General features: G+C 45.9%; 1 protein-coding gene across 5 annotated transcripts in view; it reads left to right on the top strand.

The window, feature by feature from the left end:
- Window positions 1–22,981, top strand: part of RBFOX1 (RNA binding fox-1 homolog 1) — a 2,446,597-nt gene that overhangs the window by 1,356,928 nt on the left and 1,066,688 nt on the right. For all 5 annotated transcript variants that reach the window (XM_086375894.1, XM_086375900.1, XM_086375889.1 and 2 more), the window contains one exon: window positions 12,128–12,175. Coding sequence is in view for 3 of the 5 variants with exons in the window: in XM_086375900.1 (XP_086232026.1) it covers window positions 12,128–12,175 (48 nt within the window). In the remaining 2 variants the exon portion in view is untranslated. The remainder of the gene's footprint in view (window positions 1–12,127; window positions 12,176–22,981) is intronic.

Raw genomic sequence — 22,981 nt, 5'->3', positions numbered from 1 at the left:
GAGGGGGCTGCCTTCCATGGTATCAAATTTAATTGTGCTGAGCCAGCAGCCCTGTGTTGCCAAGCTTCTGCCAACTTGCTCTCCTCCCCTGATAACCGAGCTGCAAAGAGCATGGAATGAAGAGAACAAAGTAATTTGTGGGGCTGAAGGTGTAATTCTCAAAGAAGTTGAGTTCCAAGATGAATTCCCTCCTATCTTTATTTGCATAAGAGCCAGGTTTGCAAATATCTCTGTGGTCTTTGCTGCTGTCCCCCAAAAGAACCCCCCCTTAAAATTCCTCCAAATGTTTATAAATTTAACACTATTGATTTCTGACCTGGCTACTGTCTTGGTTCAATGGATTTATGTTGAGATCTTTAGTTTACATGCACTTCTGCCATTTGTATTATTTCAGGAGAAATAACTCTTAAATTCTCAGTCTTGTTCAGGCTTAAATGGAAATCTTAGTGCTTTCAGAATATCCTGTACCTTGAAACACAGAACCTTAAACACATACTAATAAAACGCCTCCTCAAATGATCACATTCCTGGCAAGTAATTAAGGCTTATTAATTAAAGCACATAGTCATTTGAGGCTTAAGTTTTGAGGGAGCAGAAAGATTGTGATATTTCAAGAAGTTTATAGACCCAGTGAATTTGATGTTCTGGTATAGTGGTTGGCACTTTTGATATTTTGCATGGTTATTTGCTGCCATCTGCTGGCCATATCTGATATTGCAGGGGCTGAGTAAATTTGTGAATGGAGATGTTAAGAAGTGGGTACAATATGTCAGTGTGAATGTTGTGTATTGATCTTCTTGTGAACGTTGTGTACACAATCTTCATGTACTCCAGTGTCCTTATCCTTGTCTTAGTCCTTGGAGTTGAGTGAATACAGACTGGGGCGTTCAACTGAAAGAAACACATGATATCTTACTTGCACCAACTCTCTTCTTTTTTTTTAAGTAGGGCAGAATCTTCTTTAAATAAGGCAATTAAATTTAGAACATTGATTTAAATATTTGGATTCCAGGACAGTATATGTTATTGAGGAAAGTCTAAAATACAAAACTGGTAGACCAGATGGATTTCAACCCCTCTTATTTCAAATCATCAAAGCCAATTCCCCACCCTCTCTCTGTTTGATACTGTTTTTTTCTCTTCTGTAAAATGGAAACATTGAGCCAGTGGTCCTTATCACTTATAGTTATTTTCAAAATCTGAGTCTTTGTGGAGGTCAAAACAATTAAAGACTCAGGTTGCAATAAATCACCAATAATGTTCTAAATGCTAGATGCTGAACTCATAACTGGTTGGCTTCTTTTAAACTAGAAATAATTGTAATGTTCAGAACAGCACGTGTCCAAGCTCTTGGGGAAAAAATGCTATTTGGAAGGAAACCATTTATAAATAAAAGGGAAGAGACTATACCGTGCCCAAATTTGCTTCCTTGCCAGAAGGATTATTGTTGCTGTTGTTCAGTTGCTAAGTCATGTACGACTATTTGCGGCCCTATGGACTGCAGCATACCAGGATTCCCTGTCCTTCACTATGTCCCAGAGTTTGCTCAAATTCGTGTCCACCAAGTTGGTGATGCCATCCAACCATCTCATCCTCTGGTGCCCCCTTCTCCCCCTGACTTCAATCTTTCCCAGCATCAGGGTCTTTTCCAGTGAGTCAGCTCTTCGCATCAGGTGGCCAAAGTGTTGGAGGCTTATTGGGGGATGGTTATTTTTGAGAAGCTGCAGATACTGGAGTATCTCTGAAAACAGTGCAGAAGCTGGCTTTTTGAGAGGGAGATTTGTATTTCCAGGGGAAAAAGAAAAATCTCCATTTGTAAAGGTATCTCCATCTCCATAGAGAAGGAGGACTCTAAGTCTCTAGAAACCCTTGTCCGGGAGAAGGCAAGAGCTTAGGTCTCCATCACAGCCACACCCTTGTTTACTGCGCTTCCCTGGTAACCACCATCCCAATCCTAAGGCCTTTTATCTTTGGCTGAAGACAGTCCTTCAGGGGGTGGATGGGCCACTTCTGGCAGTTACTTTTCCTGGGTCTCTCCCCTGTGTACAGGAGGCAAACAGGAAAAAAGCCTTCTAGTAAATCCTCCACATGCGAACAAGTTCCATCCCCAGAGTGCGTTCAGAAGTCCAATTTGTCCATAAGTCCAACCAAGTTAGCCTAGGTGCTCAACTGACAGCCAGCTTTGTAGAACCATAATAGTTCAGAGTAGTGAATAGTTGTCACATAAATGCTACGTTAAAAAAAAAAATAATAAAGAAAAACAGTATAGGCTTTTGAGTAGCACCATAGTCCAGTACGGCAGCTGGCATACAGGGGCCGGCGTGGAGTGAACAGGCAAGGAGGAGGTCGGAGGAGAGGGGCTGGGACACGGTGGAGCCGAAGGACCATCAGCAACACGGGACGGAGGGCGAGCTGCGGTTTCACTCACGCCTGACTTGGGTGGCATGGCTTCCGGTTCCTCACTGGGTTCACCCCCTTGAAGAAAACAATTCGGTGAGGTCTGGGCAGCGGGGCTTTTTTTCTCCCCGTAGATGACACAGTAGCACTGGGTTGCGTTCTGGATGGCCGACGCAGCCTTCGTGCACCCTTCCCCCTTCAAGTCCTGAGCCGCAAGCTCTAACAGTGCCCGCTCAAAGAAAGAAAAAGCCGGTACCGTTTCCTGCATCCTGACCCTCGTCCCGGTCTGCGGTTCCTCCTCCTTCTTGTTGCTCTCGGTCGTTTCTCTGGGCCTCTGACTCTTGGCGCTTGCTCGCAGTACCAGCTCCATCTCTGCTGCTTGTACAACTGCTTCTGGACATCCTGGGCTGGAAATAAAGATCACATACTACTGTGCTCTATACAGTACAAGGCACTAAAGTACACCAAGACACAACTGCTGGGGGAGGATGCACACACGTGACAATGTACACTGAACACGCGAACCACCTCACGTGACTGGTCATGAGCACGCGTGTTCCCGTCTTTGAACGTTCACTCATCTGTAGGAGACTCACAATGTTTCTTTTCCTCTTGTCATCCGTCTTTGTTACCGGGAGTTTCAGCCAAGATCCTAGGAAGGTAGAAGGAAAATTATCGCCCCTCCTCCTCCCGTAACGTTGATTCAGAATTTTAAATGCACTTTTGAATTCTTTTTTGGACTACGATGATGTAACGCATTGCTTTTCCGTGCTCTAAACTGTCTGGCCATAGCATTTATTTTCTGTTTGAAAAGAAAGAACAAAACACTTGGATTTCTTCCATTCATAAGAGCAGTTGATCATAAGCCCTGTTTGGACTTGTCAGCTGAGTCTTTGGCTGTGTTTTCCCCAGCTCCCAAGAGATGACTTGAGCTGCAGGTATTTCCCTTAAAAACTCTGGGACTTTGTATCCAAGTCCAGGAGAATTATGGTGTGTCAACGATATATTAGCCTTACTTAACCCTTACATGGGCTTCCCAGGTGGCTCATTGGTAAAGAAACCACCTGCCAATGCAGGAAATGTAAGAGATGTGGATTTGATCCCTGGGGCAGGATCTCCTGGAGAAGGAAATGGCAAACTGCTCCAGTGTTCCTGCCTGGAGAGTCCCATGGACAGAGGAGCCTGGCAGGGCTGCAGTCTATGGGGTCGCAAAGAGAGTCAGTTACGGCCTAGCGGCTAGACGACAACAGCTCTTACATAAGATATAAGGGCCCTGCTCTTTCCTTTCCATTGCCCTTCCAGTATTAATAACTGAAATCATCCATTTTTAGGACAGTTCCAGGCGCTGGACTCTGAAAACACAGGGGACCCTGGGTGTAACAGCTCTTGAGAGTGAAAGTGATCCCCAGGATTGCTGTTGTTTAGACTCCTCTGTCCATGGGATTCTCCAGGCAAGGACACTGGAGTGGGTTGCCATGCCCCAATCTTCCTGACCTAGGGATTGAACTCTCATCTCATGTCTCCTGCACTGGCAGGCAGGTTCTTTACCACTAATGCCACCTGGGGAGCCCCCTACAGGCTCCTAGCTTCTAAGTCTCCCGAGGCCTCCAGAATCTCACTGGCCGGGGTGTCTCTCCACCTACTCGCCGAGACCTTTGCCTTCCAGGGTCTTCGGAGCCCTGCATGATGCTGATCCGCGATGCAGGACGATGGTGCTCCTGCACGGCAGACAGAAATAACCCTGACCTACAAAAATCGTCAGAAAGAACTGGCACGAGAAATGCAGAAGAAAAGAAATATCTCTCGGGAGATGAAACAGCTTATGAAAAGAACAGACACGCTCGCGCTTTGATGTCTGAAAGCCAGAGGAACTCAGAAGCCTCTGGAGAGAAAACTTTAAAAATAGAACTGTTTTTGAAGTTCTCAGGGACTCCACTCAGAACCGGGTCTCCCAAAGACGTTCAGCAAAGGCCACTGACGATAGCTAACGGGTCTTGATGGCTTACCGTCGTCTGAGACCATGGCCGATATGCCTCACAACAAGGGAAGCAGCTGTTATTATTACCTTTATTTTACAAGCGGAGAACTGAGTCACTGCTGGGGGAGCCCAGTGATATGGATCCAAGCTTCATGATACCATAGCAAATGTGGGTTTCCATCTACTTTGGCAGTTCAACACTGTTCAGGGTTTCCCAGGTACCGCAAGAAGCATGGCTGACTCCTCTAGGGAAATTGATGGTTGGTGATGAGTCTAGGGCTACAGATTCATACTTAACACTTGAGCACTTGATCTGTTCCCCCAAGCGAAGCCATCAAAGTACTTCCTCGACTCCTCCGGCTTGGAAAAGGTCAGGTCGAAGCCCGCAGTCTGCAGACACCCACTCTCCGCTGAGCGATCTGAACCGTAATTTGTTCCCGCCAAAGTGACATTTTTCCAATTTGAGTCCAACATTGTTCAGAAGCAAGTGCATGTCCCCTGGGGTGCCTCCCGCGATGTTCTGCAGCAGATGACAAACCAACAGTATCATCTAAATAAAAATTCCAGCGTGGGCTTAAGTAAATTAATCCTGACAAGAATAAATTGAATAATCTTCAGGAAATGGCAAGAGCTTGGATCTTGCCAGATGGCTTTTATCTGTCCCTGGCATGGGTCTTTGGTGGCAGATTTAAAAAAAAAAAACCCTGCCTTGGGTTTATTGATTTTGTTCCTTAGTTGATTAACACCTGCCATTTCTGTGTGGGTAAATCAAAATCGGATATGGATTCATCCTTGCAAACTCATCATATTTTCATTTGAGGAAGAAAACGCGAGCTTCCCCTGGTCAGAATGGCATCAAACAGGCAGGGAACTGCTTTTGCCTGCCTGTTTTCGAGATGATATCTCTGAGGTTTAACAATCTACACTTTCATCTCTCCCATACCAAACTAATCTCTACTTTCTCTTCATGTTCCTTAGAGTAGGGTCCTAACCTCCAGTATCTAATGCCTGGTGATCTGAGTTGCAGCTGATGTCATAATAACAGAAATAAATGCAATACCCTTGAATCATCCTGAAAACATTCTTCCTCACCCCCCATCCCTGGAAACATTGTCTTCCATGAAACCTGTTCCTGGTGCAAAAATGGTTGGGACCATGGCCTTAGAGGATGACTTCAAAGAGAATTCTCAGTGGGAAGCAGGGCACTCCTCTGCCTGCAAGGTCAGTCGGAGACCTCAGCTGTTAAATTAGGAGTCTGAGTGGGAAAAGCGTGAGTCCATGTCCTCCGACTGTGCTTCTCAGATCATCCGGGGTATCTCACTGTCTTAATCTGACTGGTGGTTAAACAACTGGAATTTATTTTGCTGAAGGTCTGGAGGCTGAAGGTCCCAGAGCAGGGTGTTAGTATAGTCAAGTTCTGGTGGGCACTCTCTTCCTGACAAGCAGATGACATCTTCTCGATATGTCCACGTGTGGCCTCTTCTTGGTTCATGAGTGCAGAGAGATCAGAGAAGCTCTCTGGTATCTTCCCTCCAGTGCCTCTTCTTGTCGGTGTTCAGTTGGTAAGTCGTGTCTGACTCTTTGTGACCCCATGGACTGCAGCAGGCCAGGCTTCCCTGTCCTTCTCTATCTGTCTCGGAGTTTTCTCAAACTCACGTCCATTCAGTCGGTGATGCCATCCAACCATCTCATCCTCTGCCACCCCCTTCTCCTCCTACTCTCAATCTTTCCCGGCATCAGGGTCTTTTCCAGTGAGTCAGCTCTTCACATCCAGTGGCCAAAGTATTGAAGCTTGAGTGACTCTTCTTATAAGGGCACTAATCCTATTAAATGAGGACCCCATCCTTACAACTTCATTGAACCTTAATTATGTTTTTAAAGGCCCATCTCTAAAGACAGCCAACTTGGGGTTCAAGGGCTTCAAACTATGCATTTGGGAGATACAACCATTCTGTCCACAACACTTTTTAAAATGTGGGTTCTGATTCAGGATCTCTGTGTAAGTATATGTGCGTGTGTGTGTGTGTGTGTGTGTGTAATACAATGTATATAATGTACAATGTATATAATATGTGTATATAATATAATACAATGTATATAATACAATGGAATACTACTCAGCCATAAAAAGAAAAAGATAATGTCATTTGCAGCAATAAAGGACAGAAATGGTATGGACATAACAGAAGCTGAAGATATTAAGAAGAGGTAGTAAGAATACACAGAAGAACTGTACAAACAAGATCTTCTTGAACCAGATAACCACAATGGTGTGATCACTCACCTAGAGTCAGACATCCTGGAACGTGAAGTCAAGTGGGCCTTAGGAAGCATCACTACGGACAAAGCTAGTGGAGGTGATGGAATTCCAGCTAAGCTATTTCAAATCCTAAAAGATGATGCTGTTAAATGCTGCACTCAATATGCCGGCAAATTTGGCCACAGGACTGGAAAAGGTCAATTTTCATTCCAATCCCAAAGAAAGGCAATGCCAAAGAATGTTCAAACTACCGCACAATTGCACTCATCTCATATGCTAGCAAAGTTATTCTCAAAATTCTCCAATCCAGGCATCAACAGTACATGAACCATGAACTTACAGATGTTCAAGCTAGATTTAGAAAAGGCAGAGGAACCAGAGATCAAATTGCCAATATCCGCTGGATCATCGAAAAAGCAAGAGAGTTCCAGAAAAACGTCTCCTTCTACTTTATTGACTATGCCAAATTCTTTGACTGTGTGGATCACCAGAATTTTCCAGCATCACTGGAAAATTCTTCAAGAGACAGGAATAGCAGACCACCTGACCTACCTCCTGAGAAATGTGTATGCAGGTCAAGAAGTAACAGTTGGAACAGGACATGGAACAACAGAGTTGTTTCAAATTGGGAAAGGAGTATATCAAGGCTGTGTATTGTCACCCTGCTTATTTAACTTATATGAAAGGTACATTTCACATTTCATGTGAAATGCTGGACTGGATGAAGCACAAGCTGGAGTCAAGATTGCTGGGAGAAATATCAATAACCTCAGATACACAGATAATACCACCCTTATGGCAGAAAGTGAAGAACTTAAGAGCCTCTTTTTGAAAGTGAAACAGGAGAATGAAAAAGTTGGCTTACAGCTCAACATTCAAAAAACTAAGATCATGGCATCCGGTCCCATTACTTCATGGCAAATAGATGGGGGAAACAATGGAAACAGTGAGAGACTTTATTTTTGGGGCTCCAAAATCACTGCAGATGGTGACTGCAGCCGTGAAATTAAAAGACACTTGCTCCTTGGAAGAAAAGTTATGACCAACTTAGACAGTATATTAAAAAGCAGAGACATTACTTTGCCAACAAAGGTCCATGTAGTCAAAGCTATGGTTTTTCCGGTAGTCATGTATGGATGTGAGAGTTGGACCATAAAGAAAGCTGAGCACCGAAGAATAGATGCTTTTGAACTGTGGTGTTGGAGAAGACTCTTGAGAGTCCCTTGGACTGCAAGGAGATCCAACTAGTCCATCCTAAAGGAAATCAGTCCTGAATATTCACTGGAAGGACAGATGCTGAAGCTGACGCTGAAGCTCCAATACTTTGGCCACCTGATGGGAAGAACTGACTCATTGGAAAAGACCCTGATGCTGGGAAAGATTGAAGGCTGGAGGAGAAGGGGACGACAGAGGATGAGATGGTTGGATGGCATCACTGAGTCAGTGGACATGAGTTTGAGAAAACTCCAGGAGATGGTAAAGGAAATGGAAGCCTGGCATGCTGCAGTCCTTGGGGTCTCAAAGAGTTGGACACGACTGAGTGACTAAACAACAACAACAACAACAAGAAAAACAAAAATACAAATGAATGTGTATGCAAAACAGAAGCAGACTCAGATACAGAAAACGAACCAATGATCACCAAAGGGAAGAAGGAAAGCAGGGGAACAGATTAGACACACGGGATTAAGAAGTACATGTATTATAATACATAAGCACCAAGGGTATGTTGTATAGCCCAGGGAATTACAGCCATTATCTTAATGGAGTACGATCTTTAAAAAAAGAATCACTGAATCACCATGCTGTACATCTCAAACTAATATAATAGTATACATCAACTATAGTTAAAAAAAAAAAAACAAAAACACTAAGTAATCCTAACCTTGTTTCGTTTGGGGAAATTTAGAGGCAGGTGTGAAAAACATCCCACACAGTTCCTGGCACCAAAGGGACATGCCTTCATTGCTCACAGGTTCTGTCCCACTTTGCTGGTAGCAAAATAGTCTGTTACAAAGAAAACAAAGTCTTCTGCCCGCGACATTGTCTGCTGTGGTTCCACTCTTGATTCACGTGGACCTAGCGTTTGCTGTGCTGGATCCATCACTATGGTGATAGCCTTGCACTTGTATCCACAGTGTCCTCATGACACATCAGCAGAACATCCCAGCCCAAGAGGGAGAGGATAAACAGGGCTGTGGACTTCACTGATATTCAACAGAGGTGCCGTTGTTTGCAGATCCCTTCACCTTCCTGCCCCAACCGTCGTGCCCCTCCCGCACCTCCGCTACTAGCATCCTCAGACCGGAAACCTTGCAATAGTCCTTGATCCCCATCTTTTCCTCGCCTCCCACATCCAGTCTTGGAGGACACCTGCTGATCTGTCCACACTCTGACCGTGACTCCCTGCCTCCCCTGCCCACCACTCCCCTTGCCATCACCATCATCTTCCACCTGAATTCCCACAGCAGCCCCCACACTTGTCTCCCCACTTGCATTTTTGGCCCCCAACTGTCTCTTATATTTAAACAGAAGTCAGCTAAAGGCTTCTCTGCTGGTACAATGGTTGGGAGCCTGCCTTGCACCGCAGGGGACACTGGTTCAGTCCCTGGTCTGGGAAGGTCCCACATAATGCAGAGCATCTAAGCCCGTGAGCCATGACTGCTGAAGCCTGTGCATCTGGAGCCTTCTCTCTGCAACAAGGGCAGCCACCGTGGGGAGAAGGCCCTTCTGGCCAGAACCAGAGGAAAGCCTGCCTGCAGCGACAAAGACCCGGCATCAGTTTAGTTCAGTTCAGTTCAGTCACTCAGTTGTGTCTGACTCTTTGCAACCCTGTGAATCGCAGCACATCAGGCCTCCCTGTCCATCACCAACTCCCGGAGTTCACTCAGACTCATGTCCATTGAGTCAGCAATGCCATCTCATCCTCTGTCGTCCCCTTCTCCTCTTGCCCCCAATCCCTCCCAGCATCAGAGTCTTTTCCAATGAGTCAACTCTTCACATGAGGTGGCCAAAGTACTGGAGTTTCAGCTTTAGCATCATTCCTTCCAAAGAAATCCCAGGGCTGATCTCCTTCAGAATGGACTGGTTGGATCTATTTGCAGTCCCATAGTCAACAATAAAAATAAACCAATTAAAAAGCAGCTAATACCTGTTCTCTCTTCACACCTTCTGAGTGGAAATGATGAGCCCTGGGCAAGGACGTGGAGAGACTGGAACCTTGCTCATTGCCTGCGGGAGAGTACAATGTTGCAGCCGCTGTGGAGAACCCTGTGGCGGCTCCTCAAAGACTTACCCCTGAAATTAGCGTGTAATTCAGCAGTTCAACTTTTGGACATATACACAAAAGGACTGAAAGCAGGGACTTGAACAGATGTGTGTGCACCCATGTTTATAGCAGCATTATTCGTGATAACCAGAATGTGGAGATGACCCAGTGACTACCCAGGGGATGAGTGGATAGACAAAATGTGGTCTCTCCTTACAGCCTCAAAGAGCCTAATCCAGCCTCAAAGAGGAAAGAAGTCCTGAGACATACTACTGCATGGATGAAGGCATGATGCTGAGCGAAATAAGGCACAAGTGTGCCAGTCGCTCAGTCGTGTCCAACTCTTTGCCACCCTATGGACTGTAGCCCGCCAGGCTCCTCTGTCCATGGGATTCTCCAGGCAAGAATACTGGAGTGGGTTGCCATGCCCTCCTCCAGGGGATCTTCCCAACCCAAGGATCAAACCAACATCTCCTATATCTGCTGCATTGGCTGGTTGGTTACTTACCACTAGCGCCATCTGGGAAGCCCTCACAATAAGAACAAAAGTAAGTCTGGGTGGTTGCTCACTGATGCACCTCCCACTATTTCCCTAACAGGCTTCCCTCCAGCCACAGAGACCTCCCACCGCTTATCTTATCCACCCCATCGCCCCCTCAGGGCCTTTGCACCTGTTCTCTCCTCTTCTGATGTTCTCTCCTCTTCTGAGATACTCTTTCCCAGATGGCCACAAGCATAGCTCATCCCTCAGCTGCCTTCAAGCCTTTCCTCAGTTGCCAGCTCTCTTCAAATTTAAAGTCTTCCTCAGCATTTCCCACTCCCTACATGCTCAGTTACTAAGTTGTCCTCAGTACTCTTTGTGACCCCAAAGAGTAGCCCACCAGGCTCCTCTGTCCATGGGATTTTCCAGGCCAAGAGTACTGGAGTGGGTTGCCATTTCCTCTTGCAGTGATCTTCCTGACTGAGGGACTGAATTCCATCCCCTTCTCCCTGATTTTATTTCTCTTCATGGAATGTTTCTTCTTCTAAATATCAAACATTATAGATGTTTCTTTTTTGTTTTCTGTCTTTTCCAGCAAAATGTGAACATCACTAGGTCAGGACCTTCCTGTGTTTCATATGTTAGGTCTTCCATGCCTAGAGCAAGACTTGGCAAGAAATAGGTGGTGAATATATATCTTTTGAATGAGTAAATGAATATCACAATTGCTTGAGTGTGTATGTGTCTCTTTGTGTAACTTGGGAGTTCCTTGAGGGTTGAAACCATGTTTTTTCATCTTTACATTCCAAAGCAACAAGAAAAATGCATAAGAAGTAGGTATGTGATGAATATGGATGAATATGCTATGCTATGCTAAGTCGCTTCAGTCGTGTCTGGCTCTGTGCAACCCCATAGACGGCAGCCCACCAGGCTCCACCATCCCTGGGATTCTCCAGACAAGAACACTGGAGTGGGTTGCCATTTCCTCTCCAATGCATGAAAGTGAAAAGTGAAAGTGAAGTCGCTCAGTCGTGTCCGACTCTTCGCAACCCCATGGACTGCAGCCCACCAGGCTCCTCCATCCATGGGATTTTCTAGGCAACAGTATGGAGTGGGGTGCCATTGCCTTCTCCTATAGATGAATAGAAGGATGATATTTAGATGGATGGATGGATGATGGATTGTGGATGGATACATGATGGATGGATGATGGATGGATAATGGATGGATGAATGGACAGTGGATGGATGGGTGGATGACAGATGATGGACCAGTTGGATGGATGGATGACTGGACAGATGGATGCATGGAAGGAGGGTTAAAAACAGACAGTGATGACTTTGAGTTGAAGAAAGCTAGATTTGACTGTCCCAAATCTGGAATGGGCAAGAGACATTAATTCCCAGTAAGGGCAATCTCTGCTGATATAAGGGAAGGTGTCTGAGGTGGGCACATCATTTTATAAGCCATCCATTACTCTCTGCTGTGATTTCTGATCCATAGCTTTGCCTTCACCCCACATCTGCATGCAATAAAGCTTAGCTATGGCATCCATATGTCTCTAATGCAAACAGCAGGGCATATACTTCTAAAAAGCGCTATAAAGGGCAGTGGCTCGAGAAACAACCATCAGGAGCATGAGCTTTTTATTATTTTAAAGGGCATTTCAACGACACCACTAAACGTTTTCTGACCATAAGTCTGACTCCTGTCCTCTCTCCCTTTCTTTTCTCCTCCTCTCAGGATATCAAAGCAGACTGCAATACTTGTGTGGAAATAGAGGACAGAAAGGTAAGTCTATATTTTTCATCCTTTTGGTTTCAAACAAAACAAGATTTCTGTGATTTAAACCCAAGTGTTGAAGGTATGCCTTGCTGGAAGACGGCTTGCAAAGATGATTCACGTGCTTGGTTTTTAGACACTTAAAGCCCATTGCGTTTTAAAATGTCTGTTGTTGGTTTTTTTTTTTTCTTTACAATCTGAGTTGGATCTAACGACTTCACTGAAGATAGAAGATTGTGTTGATTTTTGTTTTAGTCATCTGCTTCTTTTCAGGAAAATAGCTGTTTATCCTTAACTCATTTCACATTTTAGTTGAATAGTTTGGTTGATTATTAATGTGTAATATGCCATATATGATATAGAATTATAGGACATTGCATATGTAACAGAAGAATGTATACTCTTGGGCTTTTTAGGGTGTGCCCTGAAAATAAATATAACTGATTATATATATATATATATATATATATATATATATATATATCTGATCTATACATTTTGGCTTGAAAAAGAGCCTGTACTAATTCCTGTCATGACATAGTCACATGAACAGTGACTTTATACCATATAAACATTCTCGTGATGTTTCGTGGGGGCGTACAGGAAAGGGAGGTAATTTGCTTTGTATCTTAGAGTTTTCCCCCCATTTATCTTCTTGTTACACTGTGTGGACCCGCTCAGGACAGGCGACCACTAGACAATTGTTCTTTCCTTTAATATTTTCGGTCTCCCTTTATTGACAAGAGTTCACAGAAGTTTCTGGGGAGAAGCGTGTCCAAGCAGATCAAATTTTACCTCTAATGCCTTGGATTAAAACAAACAAACAAACAAAAAGGTCAAATAACTGGATTGAAGGTCCATATCTCCTGGCTACTTTTGACACCGTTCTGCAACTTTGAAAGATGTTTCTCTCTGCGGCTGTACCGTTATTGTTGAAGGCAGTTATTATTTCAAGAAGAGGTTTTCAGCCCTGATTTTGTGCTAGCTCAGTCATCTGCTGATTAATAGGGTAGTGAGGACTTCTCAAAACAAAATTTGCTTTAAAATAGAAGACAGGCGCCATGCATTATCTTAAGGAGGGTTCATCTCCATACTTTGAAGGGAGTGATGATACCATAGCTTAAATTTGAGCCTGATGATCCGAGCCGAGTTCCAGTCATGTCTTGTCTAGTTTTCAGGCAAAGGTGTTACAATTCATATTGGCATTCGCTACATGTTGACAAACCAGTGTGTCTGCCGGCCTGTATGTTGTGAGTTGGGCAAATGGAATTGAGGTGGAAGAGGTATTCCCCGTCTTTTTTTTTTTTTTAAATCTGTTCCCAGGGACTCTGCCCACCACACGAGAGCGTGTTCTCTGCCTGCTTCTGAAGTTCAGGATCGCTTCCTTGGGATTTATTTATTTGGTTGTTTATTTCGACTGGACTGGGTCTTCACTGCTGCACCTGGGCTTTCTCTGGTTGTGGCCGGTGGGGGCTACTGTCCTGTGTGGTGCGGAGGCTTCTCACTGCAGCGGCTTCTCTGGTTGTGGAGCAGGGGCTCTGGAGTGCGGACTCCGTAGCTGAGGGGCACGGGCTTAGTTGCCTGGAAGCATGTGGAATCGTCTTGGACCAGGGATTGAACCTGTGTCCCTTGCATTGGCGGGTGGATTCTTAAACCACTGGACCACCAGGGAAGCCCTTCCCTTGGATGTTCGTGGAATTCATAAACATGTTTCTGTCTAGTTTTTTTTGGTTTGTTTGTTTTGTTTTACTTTCTTTGCCAGCCGTGTTGGAGTCCAGATTCCAGAAGGACTGACGCTGTTGAAACAACATCACTTCCGTTACCAGCAAGATAAGTGAACAAAGAGGATATTCTCTGGGCAGTGTAAGCTGGTTGCACACTCCACTCTACCACCCAAACCCTCTTTGGCTCATGTTTCATGACGATAGTGCTCCCCCACATCCATGGGCGCTCTCTAAGTGATGACTGGTGGGAGGCAATCATTCTGTGCATAACTTCAGCTGTTTTCAAGGAAGAGTAACAGACTCATACACACACACTTAAGCTTCCTGCTTTGTCACAGACAGTTGGGTTGAGTCAGGCACTTCAAATGAAGCCTCGTGTCTGGAGGGCTCGCCTGTTGTTTTCCAACCCTACTACACGTGACTGACTGCTGCTGAAAGAGAGGGGTCTGGCTGCTGGCCATTCTAAAGCCAATAAAGAGGCAAGGTTGGTGGAAAGAAGGGTTTGCTTTATTTCAGAGGGCGGCAGCTGGAGCAGTGGGGGGTGAGGGTGGACACATGCCCAGAGGCCAGCTCCTCCGGGACGGTCAGTGGGCAGGACCTTTTAAAGGGGAGTTTGGAGGTCCATATGCAGAGAGGGGGAGATAAGGTCAGAAACAGTGCAGTCAGCTCTGACAGTCCTCTTGAAATGGGTCTGGCGATGGCTGTGTCGTCTCGATGGTTTCAAATGCACTTAGTCTTCAGTTCCAGCATCAGTTTGTTCCCACTTCCTAGAAGCCAGTTCTCAAAATTATGGCAACTCCTATCATGGCTACACTCTGGTCATCATGTAGTTAACTTTCTCCACCAGGTGGGGGTTTCAGTGTCTGCAAAACAGCTCCCAGGTTATGACTCAGTGTTATTTTCTGCCCTTGAGAAGGAACTAAAGGTCCTCGACTCCGCTTAATGACTAGACTCATATTGTTGGATGCTGTTTGACAGTTTTCCTTTGCTTCTGCCTTTTCTGATTAAACTTATTCTTTGACTAAAGTTGTTCTGCAGACAAAACATAGCTGGAGGACATGGGAGAGAGGGACCACAAGGCCCTGCTGTGTTTCGTGATGACACGTGAATTCACCGAGACTTTGTAAGCAACTGGTGGTGACTCCTAGCAACACACCCACTGCCACTTTTTGCCATCTTACACCTTCATGGCATTTTACTCCCTTTGTTCAGGAGAAGGACTTTTCTTTTTTCTTCCTCTGAGTTCTGTTCTGATTTTTTATTTTTTTAATGTTTGTGAGTCTCACATCAGGGCTGTCCTTTCTCTGGATATCCTAATATGGTTGGAAGTGGGGTGAGATGCAGGATGTAATTCTGCCACTCAGGGTCCTGTCTCTCAGTGGGAAAGTCATAATGAAATCTAGATCCCCCGGAGGAGGGGTAGTGTCCCCACCCTCCAGAGAGAAGCGCCGCCAGTACTATCCGTCAAGCCAGAGATGGGGCATGAGGTCATGGAGGCAGACAGCCGCCCCGGCATCTAGGATACTGTGTCTAGGATGCTGTTTGGGTACTCTGTCACCCTGACGTGTAATTATGAAATTGCACCATTGAAGTGATGACACTCTCTCCTGCATGAGTGTGTGTGTGTGTGTGTGTGCACCCACACACACCCGCACATCCCCTTCTATCCATTCCGAATGCCTCTGGCAAAATCAGTAATTTGATAAAGTGGAATTGAAGTGACAGGAGATGACAGAGGTGCCAAAATAATAAGTCAGCTGGCCTCTGAAGAGGCAGCCCCTTGGCCCCGGGTGGATTTTTACGAAATGCTGAGAGCTCTGGAGGAGACCTAGCAGTGTTTTCCTTAAAGCTCGATTGCCTTTAGTTAAGAAAGCTTAACGTGATACCCATTGGGCTAGATGGCTTCCAGGAATTGCTTCCTTTTCTCTCGTTTCTCCCTTCTCTTTCACCTCCCTTCCTCCTTGGCTGCCTCTCCTCCCTATATTCTGTATACAGGGATATATTTGTGTGCTTCCAGATGGAAGTTTTCGTCTGACATATTGTTGAGGATCTTCTCGACAGAAGAATTTTAGAAAACAGAAGATCTCAAGCTTTCAGTGGGGTCTAGTAAGGTCCTGGGGGCTTTCCAGGTGGCTCGGTGGTAACAAATCTACCTGGTAATGCAGGAGACGTGGGTTCGATCCCTGGGTTGGGAGTATCCCTTGGAGGAGGGCATGCCAACCCACTCCAGTGTTCTTGCCTGGAGAATCCCCACAGACAGAGGAGCCTGGTGGGCTGCAGTCCATGGGGTCACAGAGAGTTGGACATGACTGAGCAACTGAGCAGGCGCACACAATAGGGTCTCTCCCCATTGAGCTCCTCCAGTTTCACGCCTCTTCCCACTCTCTTTCACTCGGTAGGGCTATTTCCTTTGAGATCAGTCATTTTCCCATTGAATCCTAGACCAGATCGAATGATGGGAGATAAACGGTGAGTTTCAAGAGGTGGAGAGAGCCCTCATCTTAATGAAGAGCCGTAACACCACTCTTCCTGGTCTGCACAGTCTGGGCTCCATCTGAGGCTGTTGACAGGAGGAGAGAATCTTTTTTTTTTTTTTTTTTTCTCTTCATTTCTCAGTTTCTCTGTATCCTAGCCGCCTCTTTTCCATCGGCAGACGGTGAGCTAATTGTCTCTTGGAGAAGCCTGCCCACTTGTTTATGGAGGGATTCATGGTGTGTACCGGAGTGTGATTTCATTTTCCGCTTCCCGTTCACTTTCAAGCCCAGCCATGAGCAGCACCCCTGAGTCTGGGCCCCACACTTGGATGGTTTCCTGGATGTTTCCTAAAAATCATCCAGAGGATGTCACAGGCAGATCTGAAAGGCCGGTAGCATTTTTTTTTTTTCCCTCTAAGTGGGAAGCAGAGCTCAAAAGGTCTCCTCCCACAGGCCAGGGTCACAGAGCCAATGCAGGTTTATCCAAGGCAATGCCAGGTAACCCATTCCTCCGGGTGGCTGCCCGGGCTTGTAAAACCTTCTGCATTTGACTTTACATGACCCGCATTGCTTGTGGGAAACAGAGGCATTTAAGCTCATTTTTATTTGTGGTGTAAAATCCATCTGAATTTCAATACTATTATGAGGACCGAGGTCCAGGTGATGAGAACAGAAGCTGATGGATCAGTCAGGAGGAGAAACTGTCAGGAGAAGATGAGACCCCATTTGTCAAAGGGTATAAACACCGGCAGGGCTTTCTCTCCTCACTTACTGCCTGGCCTGGTGTGGCTAAACAGTTTGCCATCTGATACAAAATTGCATGGGAGAAGTTTGAGAGGTTTTCAAAGTTGAGGCGACTTTCAGATTGGGTCCGAGTGAAGCTGTGCTGTGTGACTGGTGATGCTCTGGTGCCGTGGTGAGTGCTGGGAGTTTGGAACATTTCCTGTTTCAATACTTAATCTGGATCAGGCATCCTTAAGTACCGCCAGATACTGACAACAGCTAATGTACGAGGAACCATCATTATCCCCATAGTACGAAGTGAAAACAAGGAAGCTCAGAGAGGTTAAAAGATTTGCTCAAGACCACTCAGGCTACATCACAGGCTAGGATGTAAATTCAGAGATTGTTATTTCTGACACTGTATTCCTAGCCCTGATGCTGTATACTGCCTCGTGCTGTGCTATGCTAAGTCTCTTCAGTCGTGTCTGCCTCTATGACCCTATGGACTGTAGCCCACCAGGCTCCTCTGTCCATGGGATTCTCCAGGCAAGAATCCTGGAGTGGGCTGCCATTCTCTTTTCCAGGGGATCTTCCTAACCTGGAGATCAAACCCACATCTCTTATGTCTCCTGCATTGGCAAGTGAGTTCTTGACCATTAGCACCACCTGGGAAGCTCCATATACTGCCTTACAGACACACTAAAGGGAATTAAATGTGTAAAATATAAGAATAGCCCTTTCCAACTGATGCATTTGTACCTGGACTGGTATCTTCACCCATTTCCAGGTAAATAGTTTTCAATCTGGGGCATCCTTTCGATGCCCACATTTAGTTCTGAGTTATGGTGGAGATTTATCAAAGCCTCGTGAAGCCTGGCCTTCTGGAATGCCCCTGGCACTTGGCCATGGGACTACCAGGATTTCTTCTGGTCTTGCAGACAAGAGATAATGGCACCAGGGGGCAGTTCTGGCTTCAGTTTCCAACAGACCTGGTGTGGTTCCTAGCTTTTGCTCTTCTCACAGCATCTATGCAAGGGTTAAAAATTCTGTGCTCAAAGCCGGCGTTAACAGAGGACCCCAGTAAAACCATATATTCGCTGGAGCTGGGATAATGAAAGTGTTAACTGCTCAGTCGTGCCTGACTCTTTGCGACCCATGGGCTGTAACCCGCCAGGCTCCTCTGTCCATGGGATTCTCCAGGCAAGAACACTGGAGTGGGTTGCCATTTCCTCCTCCAGGGGATGTTCCCGACCCAGGTCTCCTGCATTGCAGGCGGATTTTTTACCATCTCAGCTAACAGGGAATCCCAAAGTTCTGGACTTTAATCCCAGTTCTCTTACTTAGCAGCTCTGTGACCTGACCTTGAGAGCCTTTCGTACTTTAAATCAGTGTCCATTTTTCCATCTGTAAACTGGAGATAATAAAATCCACTTGGAATGTTGATTTGAGGCAGTGACAAGATAATACTGCAAAGCCGTGTGTATAGTGCCTGGCACAGAATGAGAACTCCGTCAACCACACCTACTTTTCTCTTTTGTTTTTGCTAGGGTCCACACCCACAGACATTCTGTATCACTTATAACGAAATTTATTTCAAACAATGAGCCCCCTGGAAAGTGTTATGGAGGCTCAGAGAAATGGGCAGCCCATAGGACCTAGTCGACCTTGGGAATGTTTTACAGAAGAAGAGATGCTTGGCTGAAGTCAGGAGATAACAAAGTCACCCGTCTGCTGCGTCCAGGCAGGAATCACACATTAGTGAAGTGAGACAGAGGATAATTGTAGGGGAATACAGTAAATCCCCTCCATACAAGCGAGTTCCATTCCAAGAGTGAGTCCAATTTCTTTGTCATTCCAACAAAGTTAGGCTTCCCTGATGGCTCAGTTGGTAAAGAATCTGCCTGCAATGCAGGAGACCCCAGGAGATGGTAGAAGTGAAGGATTGTCAGCCACAGGAGACAGAGGGCGAGCTGCAGTTTCACTCACTCCTGACGCTGACGAAACAGCGGTTCGCATCTTTGAAAGTCTGCAACTTGAAGGCCCGTATGTAGGGGACTGACTGAAGTGTCAGGTGGCCTTGAACTCAAGAGCAGGGGCCCCTGTGTGGGGGCTGCTGTTCGGGGAGGGTATGTTCAGTGCTGCTACTTTCTCAGCCAGGGTGGAAATCCAGATGTTAATATAAACATCCTACTGAGTTTTGTGCAAACTAGATAAAACATATCTTCCGAAAAGAGTCATGAGACCTGCAAGGCTTGAAATGTACAAGTTGAGCCTCATGGATGAGGAGGAGGTCTGGTGTGTGTAATGCCCCCCGGGGGTCAGTGTCTGATGAAGGCTCTCTTGGCAGAGGGAACAGCATAGATGAAGATGCAGAGGTGGAGATGACGGCGACATGTGTAGGGGAGATCAGGGTCCAACGTGCATGTCCAAGAGAGGCCAGAAGGGAGACCGGCCCGGTGAGAAGGTGGAGTGTTACGGAGGCTGTTGTTTGTTACACCAGTGGACTAGGGCTTTGTGTCCATCTCCCTCCCAGTGAAAGAGAGAGTAAGGGAGGGCATGACCTTGCTGAATGGGGCCAGAATTATGTGGCACCAGGGAGGTAGTTCAAGACTTGGGTGGCTAGCTCAGTCAAAGAGGGAGCCATGGAGGAGAAAGGAGAGAGAGGGGACAGAACACAGAGATGGACCCACAGAGACTGGCCCTGGCTGAGTGCAGGTGTGCAGGGGGATGAAGGCTTTGTTTAGAACAAGTTGATATCAGCCAACCCTGAAAAAAAATAATGGGGCTGGGTAGTCTGCTGGGTGCCCTCCTTTAAAAGATGTTTGGTAGGAACTTCGCTGGTGGTCCAGTCGTTAAGACTTTGAGCTTTTCCAATGAAGGGAGCATGGGTTCAATCCCTGGTTGGGAAACTAAGATCCCACATGCTGTGGGGTGCAGCCGCCTCCCGCTCCCCAAGAAACAGAAACAAACAAAAACCCATTAAAGATGTTTGACCGAGGAAGACCAAGTTTCCTGAGGTCTAGCATCACCCAAGTGTGACATTCAGATTTCAGATGATGGATGGTGGGGTCTGCAGACCGGATCACTTAGTGAAGGAGCGTCAGTTATTTCTCAGACCTTCGGTTTACATCAAGGAGACAGAGTTTGGAGTCTTGTTTGTTTTGTGTTTGTTTCTGTAACAAACACAAAGACCCAGAACATTTGTTATTCTGCTCTTTTAACCAAGAGACCAGTAACCCTTGACAAGCAATTCCGTTGATACTGTTTAGCTATAATTTAGTGACATTGTGTTACTTTTGAATAAGGGTTACATTCTTTCTCTGACAAAGGATCCTGCTCTGTCCTTTTATGTCAGTAAGCTATTTTTAAAACAATCTACTTAAGGACACAATGATTGAGTTCATTTAATGACAATCAGATGCATATAGGAAAAGTGTGTGTATGGATTACAAATCAAGAGTTTAGATGGTGGGTTTGCAATCGAGGAAGAAGTTTGGGTTTGCCATTTGGGATGTTTCAAACTCTGCTTGCCTGCAAGGCTGACCAGAAATGGGCAAGAATGGAATTGAGGGGTCCAGGCTGGAGTGCAGTCAGAAGGGCATGAGTCTGAACTGCTAGAGCCACATAGGAGATGAAGAGAATGGTCTGGATTTGTGAGAGAGTTTATCAACCCTACCCACATGTTTTGGTGATTCTGAACCACGGGTCATGGATGGCTTCACCCAGGAACATGTCAGAGTCTGCTCAGCTGACGTCTCTATATGCTACTGGCTGCCATGAGGAGTAAGGGAGTTGATCAACGTGGACAATAAATTAATCTCCTGGATTTCAGAGGCTTAGATGCCAGTAAGGTTGAAAATGAACACAGAAGAGTCACCAGGGTTGATTTTCTTTTAGCATTGCTATCTCGCTGTGGGGGTGGGAGGGGATTAGTCCTCTGGGCTCTGACAGGCAGAACAAAGACAGAGGGAAAGGCAGGCTCCTTACCCAGAGGGGCTCTCCCAGAATGAGAAGCAGTCATGGAAGAGTTTCTCATTAAAGACGGAAATGAGATCCTCAAGGCAGAGAGGAGCAAAGCCTGCTACAGTGAGCGCCATTTGGCGAGACTCACAGAATGTGTCTGGAGATTGGATTTCTTTTCTGCTCCAAACATCCTTTGTTGAAGGCTGATGGTGTGTATGCATTACACAGGAAGATACTCCAGGATGCCCCAAAGCTGTGGAAATGAACATTAAAGCATCCCCAGGGATTTATAATTTGAGTTGCAATTGAAGAGGGACAAAAGCTAGAGACTCCTGGGTGGGATCCAAAGATGGAGTTTTGTAGGAAGAAGTGTGGCAAGTCTTGAGAAGTGGATAGAGGTCTGTGGCTTGAGAGGGGGCTGGAAAGCAACCACGAACCAGGCACTGGAAGCCTTAGACACACGGGGATGTTTGTCCTTTATCCAAGAATGATGTCTGTTGTATCTGGAAGGGGATCAGGTGGTGTGAAAGGATCAGATGCAGAGAGACAGTGTCATGGCCCCGTGGGCTCTCCTTGCTCATAGCATATGCGTGACTGCTGAGACCTCTGCTGGTCAGCCCTGGCCACACTGGTCTCTGGCCAAGGAGTAGGGCTGTGTCCTCTGACACCAGCAAAGACTTGACCTCTGTGGCTTGGCCTTTCTCTGTGCCACCTCCTGCATCTCATGCAGCATACTCAAGACTTGGAGTCTTCTTCAGATTATGAGCTCTTATTCCTCTTGGGCGAGGCTCTCTTTCCAAATGAGTTTGCACCCACTCGCCAGCTGTGGTTGCTTTGGCCGAGCTTGGTGCTCACTCTTGTCCCCACCATCTCCCGCCAAAGAATGGTGGCCTTCAGGGCAGGCATGCTAACAGGGGTCAGCATGACTCATGTTCACGGACTCAGCTCCTGTCCTTAGCACATATTTGTGGCCAAGATCTGGGTGAGACTTGGTGTGCCCACTACAGGTTGACCCTGTGTTGTTCTTGCTCTCTGCTGGAAACAATAGTTGAGTTAGATGTGGAGCCCACCAACATCAGTTTTACTTAAACTTGGGCACCAGCCAAGAGAAGGGATGATAAACCTCCCTGTCTTTAGTTGTGTGTTCAGAACCTCACAGAGGGGAGAATGGAAATGAACTTTGGAGAAAAGCCTCCTCCAAAAATGGTGGAGGGGGGTGGCTGCCAAGAGATCATTTGCATTTTTGTTCACTTCTACATAATTTACTTCAAAAGACGATGTTGTAGTGACTGCAAAAGTATAACAGAGGAGTTTTCTAGGTGATAGAACTGCTTTGAATTCTGATTTTCTGGTGATTAAACGAATCTATGTATGTGTTAAAATCCAAGTAGCTGCACACCAAAATATGTCATGCACCAAATTTTTCTGCGTGGCAATTTTAAAATGGAGGAAAGCTGGGGAAAGTGGAATGATAAATAAGAAGAGAATGGTGTCATGGAGGGGATTTTTGCAGAAAGAGCGAGGCACATGTTCTTCTGTTAGTTTAATGCCGTGATTTTGAGCACTTTGCATTTCAGATCTTCTATTGGAATCCTCAGATTTGAGGGCAGTGGTTTCTATCATCTTTTATATGATAAACAGAATAGTGTCAAATAGAAATTATGATTGTACTTTGTAAAAGATTTCTGGTATTGCTTCTTGGCCTTTTGGTTAAGTGTTAATTGTTCATCCATGTCCAACTCTTTGTGACCCCATGGTCTGTAGCCCACCAGGCTCCTCAGTCCATGGGATCCTCCAGGCAAGAACACTGAAGTGGGTAGCCTTTCCCTTTTCCAGGGCATCTTCCTGACCCAAGGATCAAACCCGTGTCTCTTGAATTTCAGGCAGATTCTTTACTGTCTGAGCCACCAGGAACTAAGATCAAGTGTAAA

Source organism: Bos grunniens, chromosome 25, assembly GCF_055505025.1.
Source record: "Bos grunniens cultivar Pamir isolate PY7600 chromosome 25, Bosgru_T2T1.0, whole genome shotgun sequence".
Lineage (NCBI taxonomy): Eukaryota > Metazoa > Chordata > Mammalia > Artiodactyla > Bovidae > Bos > Bos grunniens.
Note: the sequence above shows the minus strand (reverse complement) of the source record. Positions and strands in the feature narration are given on the sequence as shown.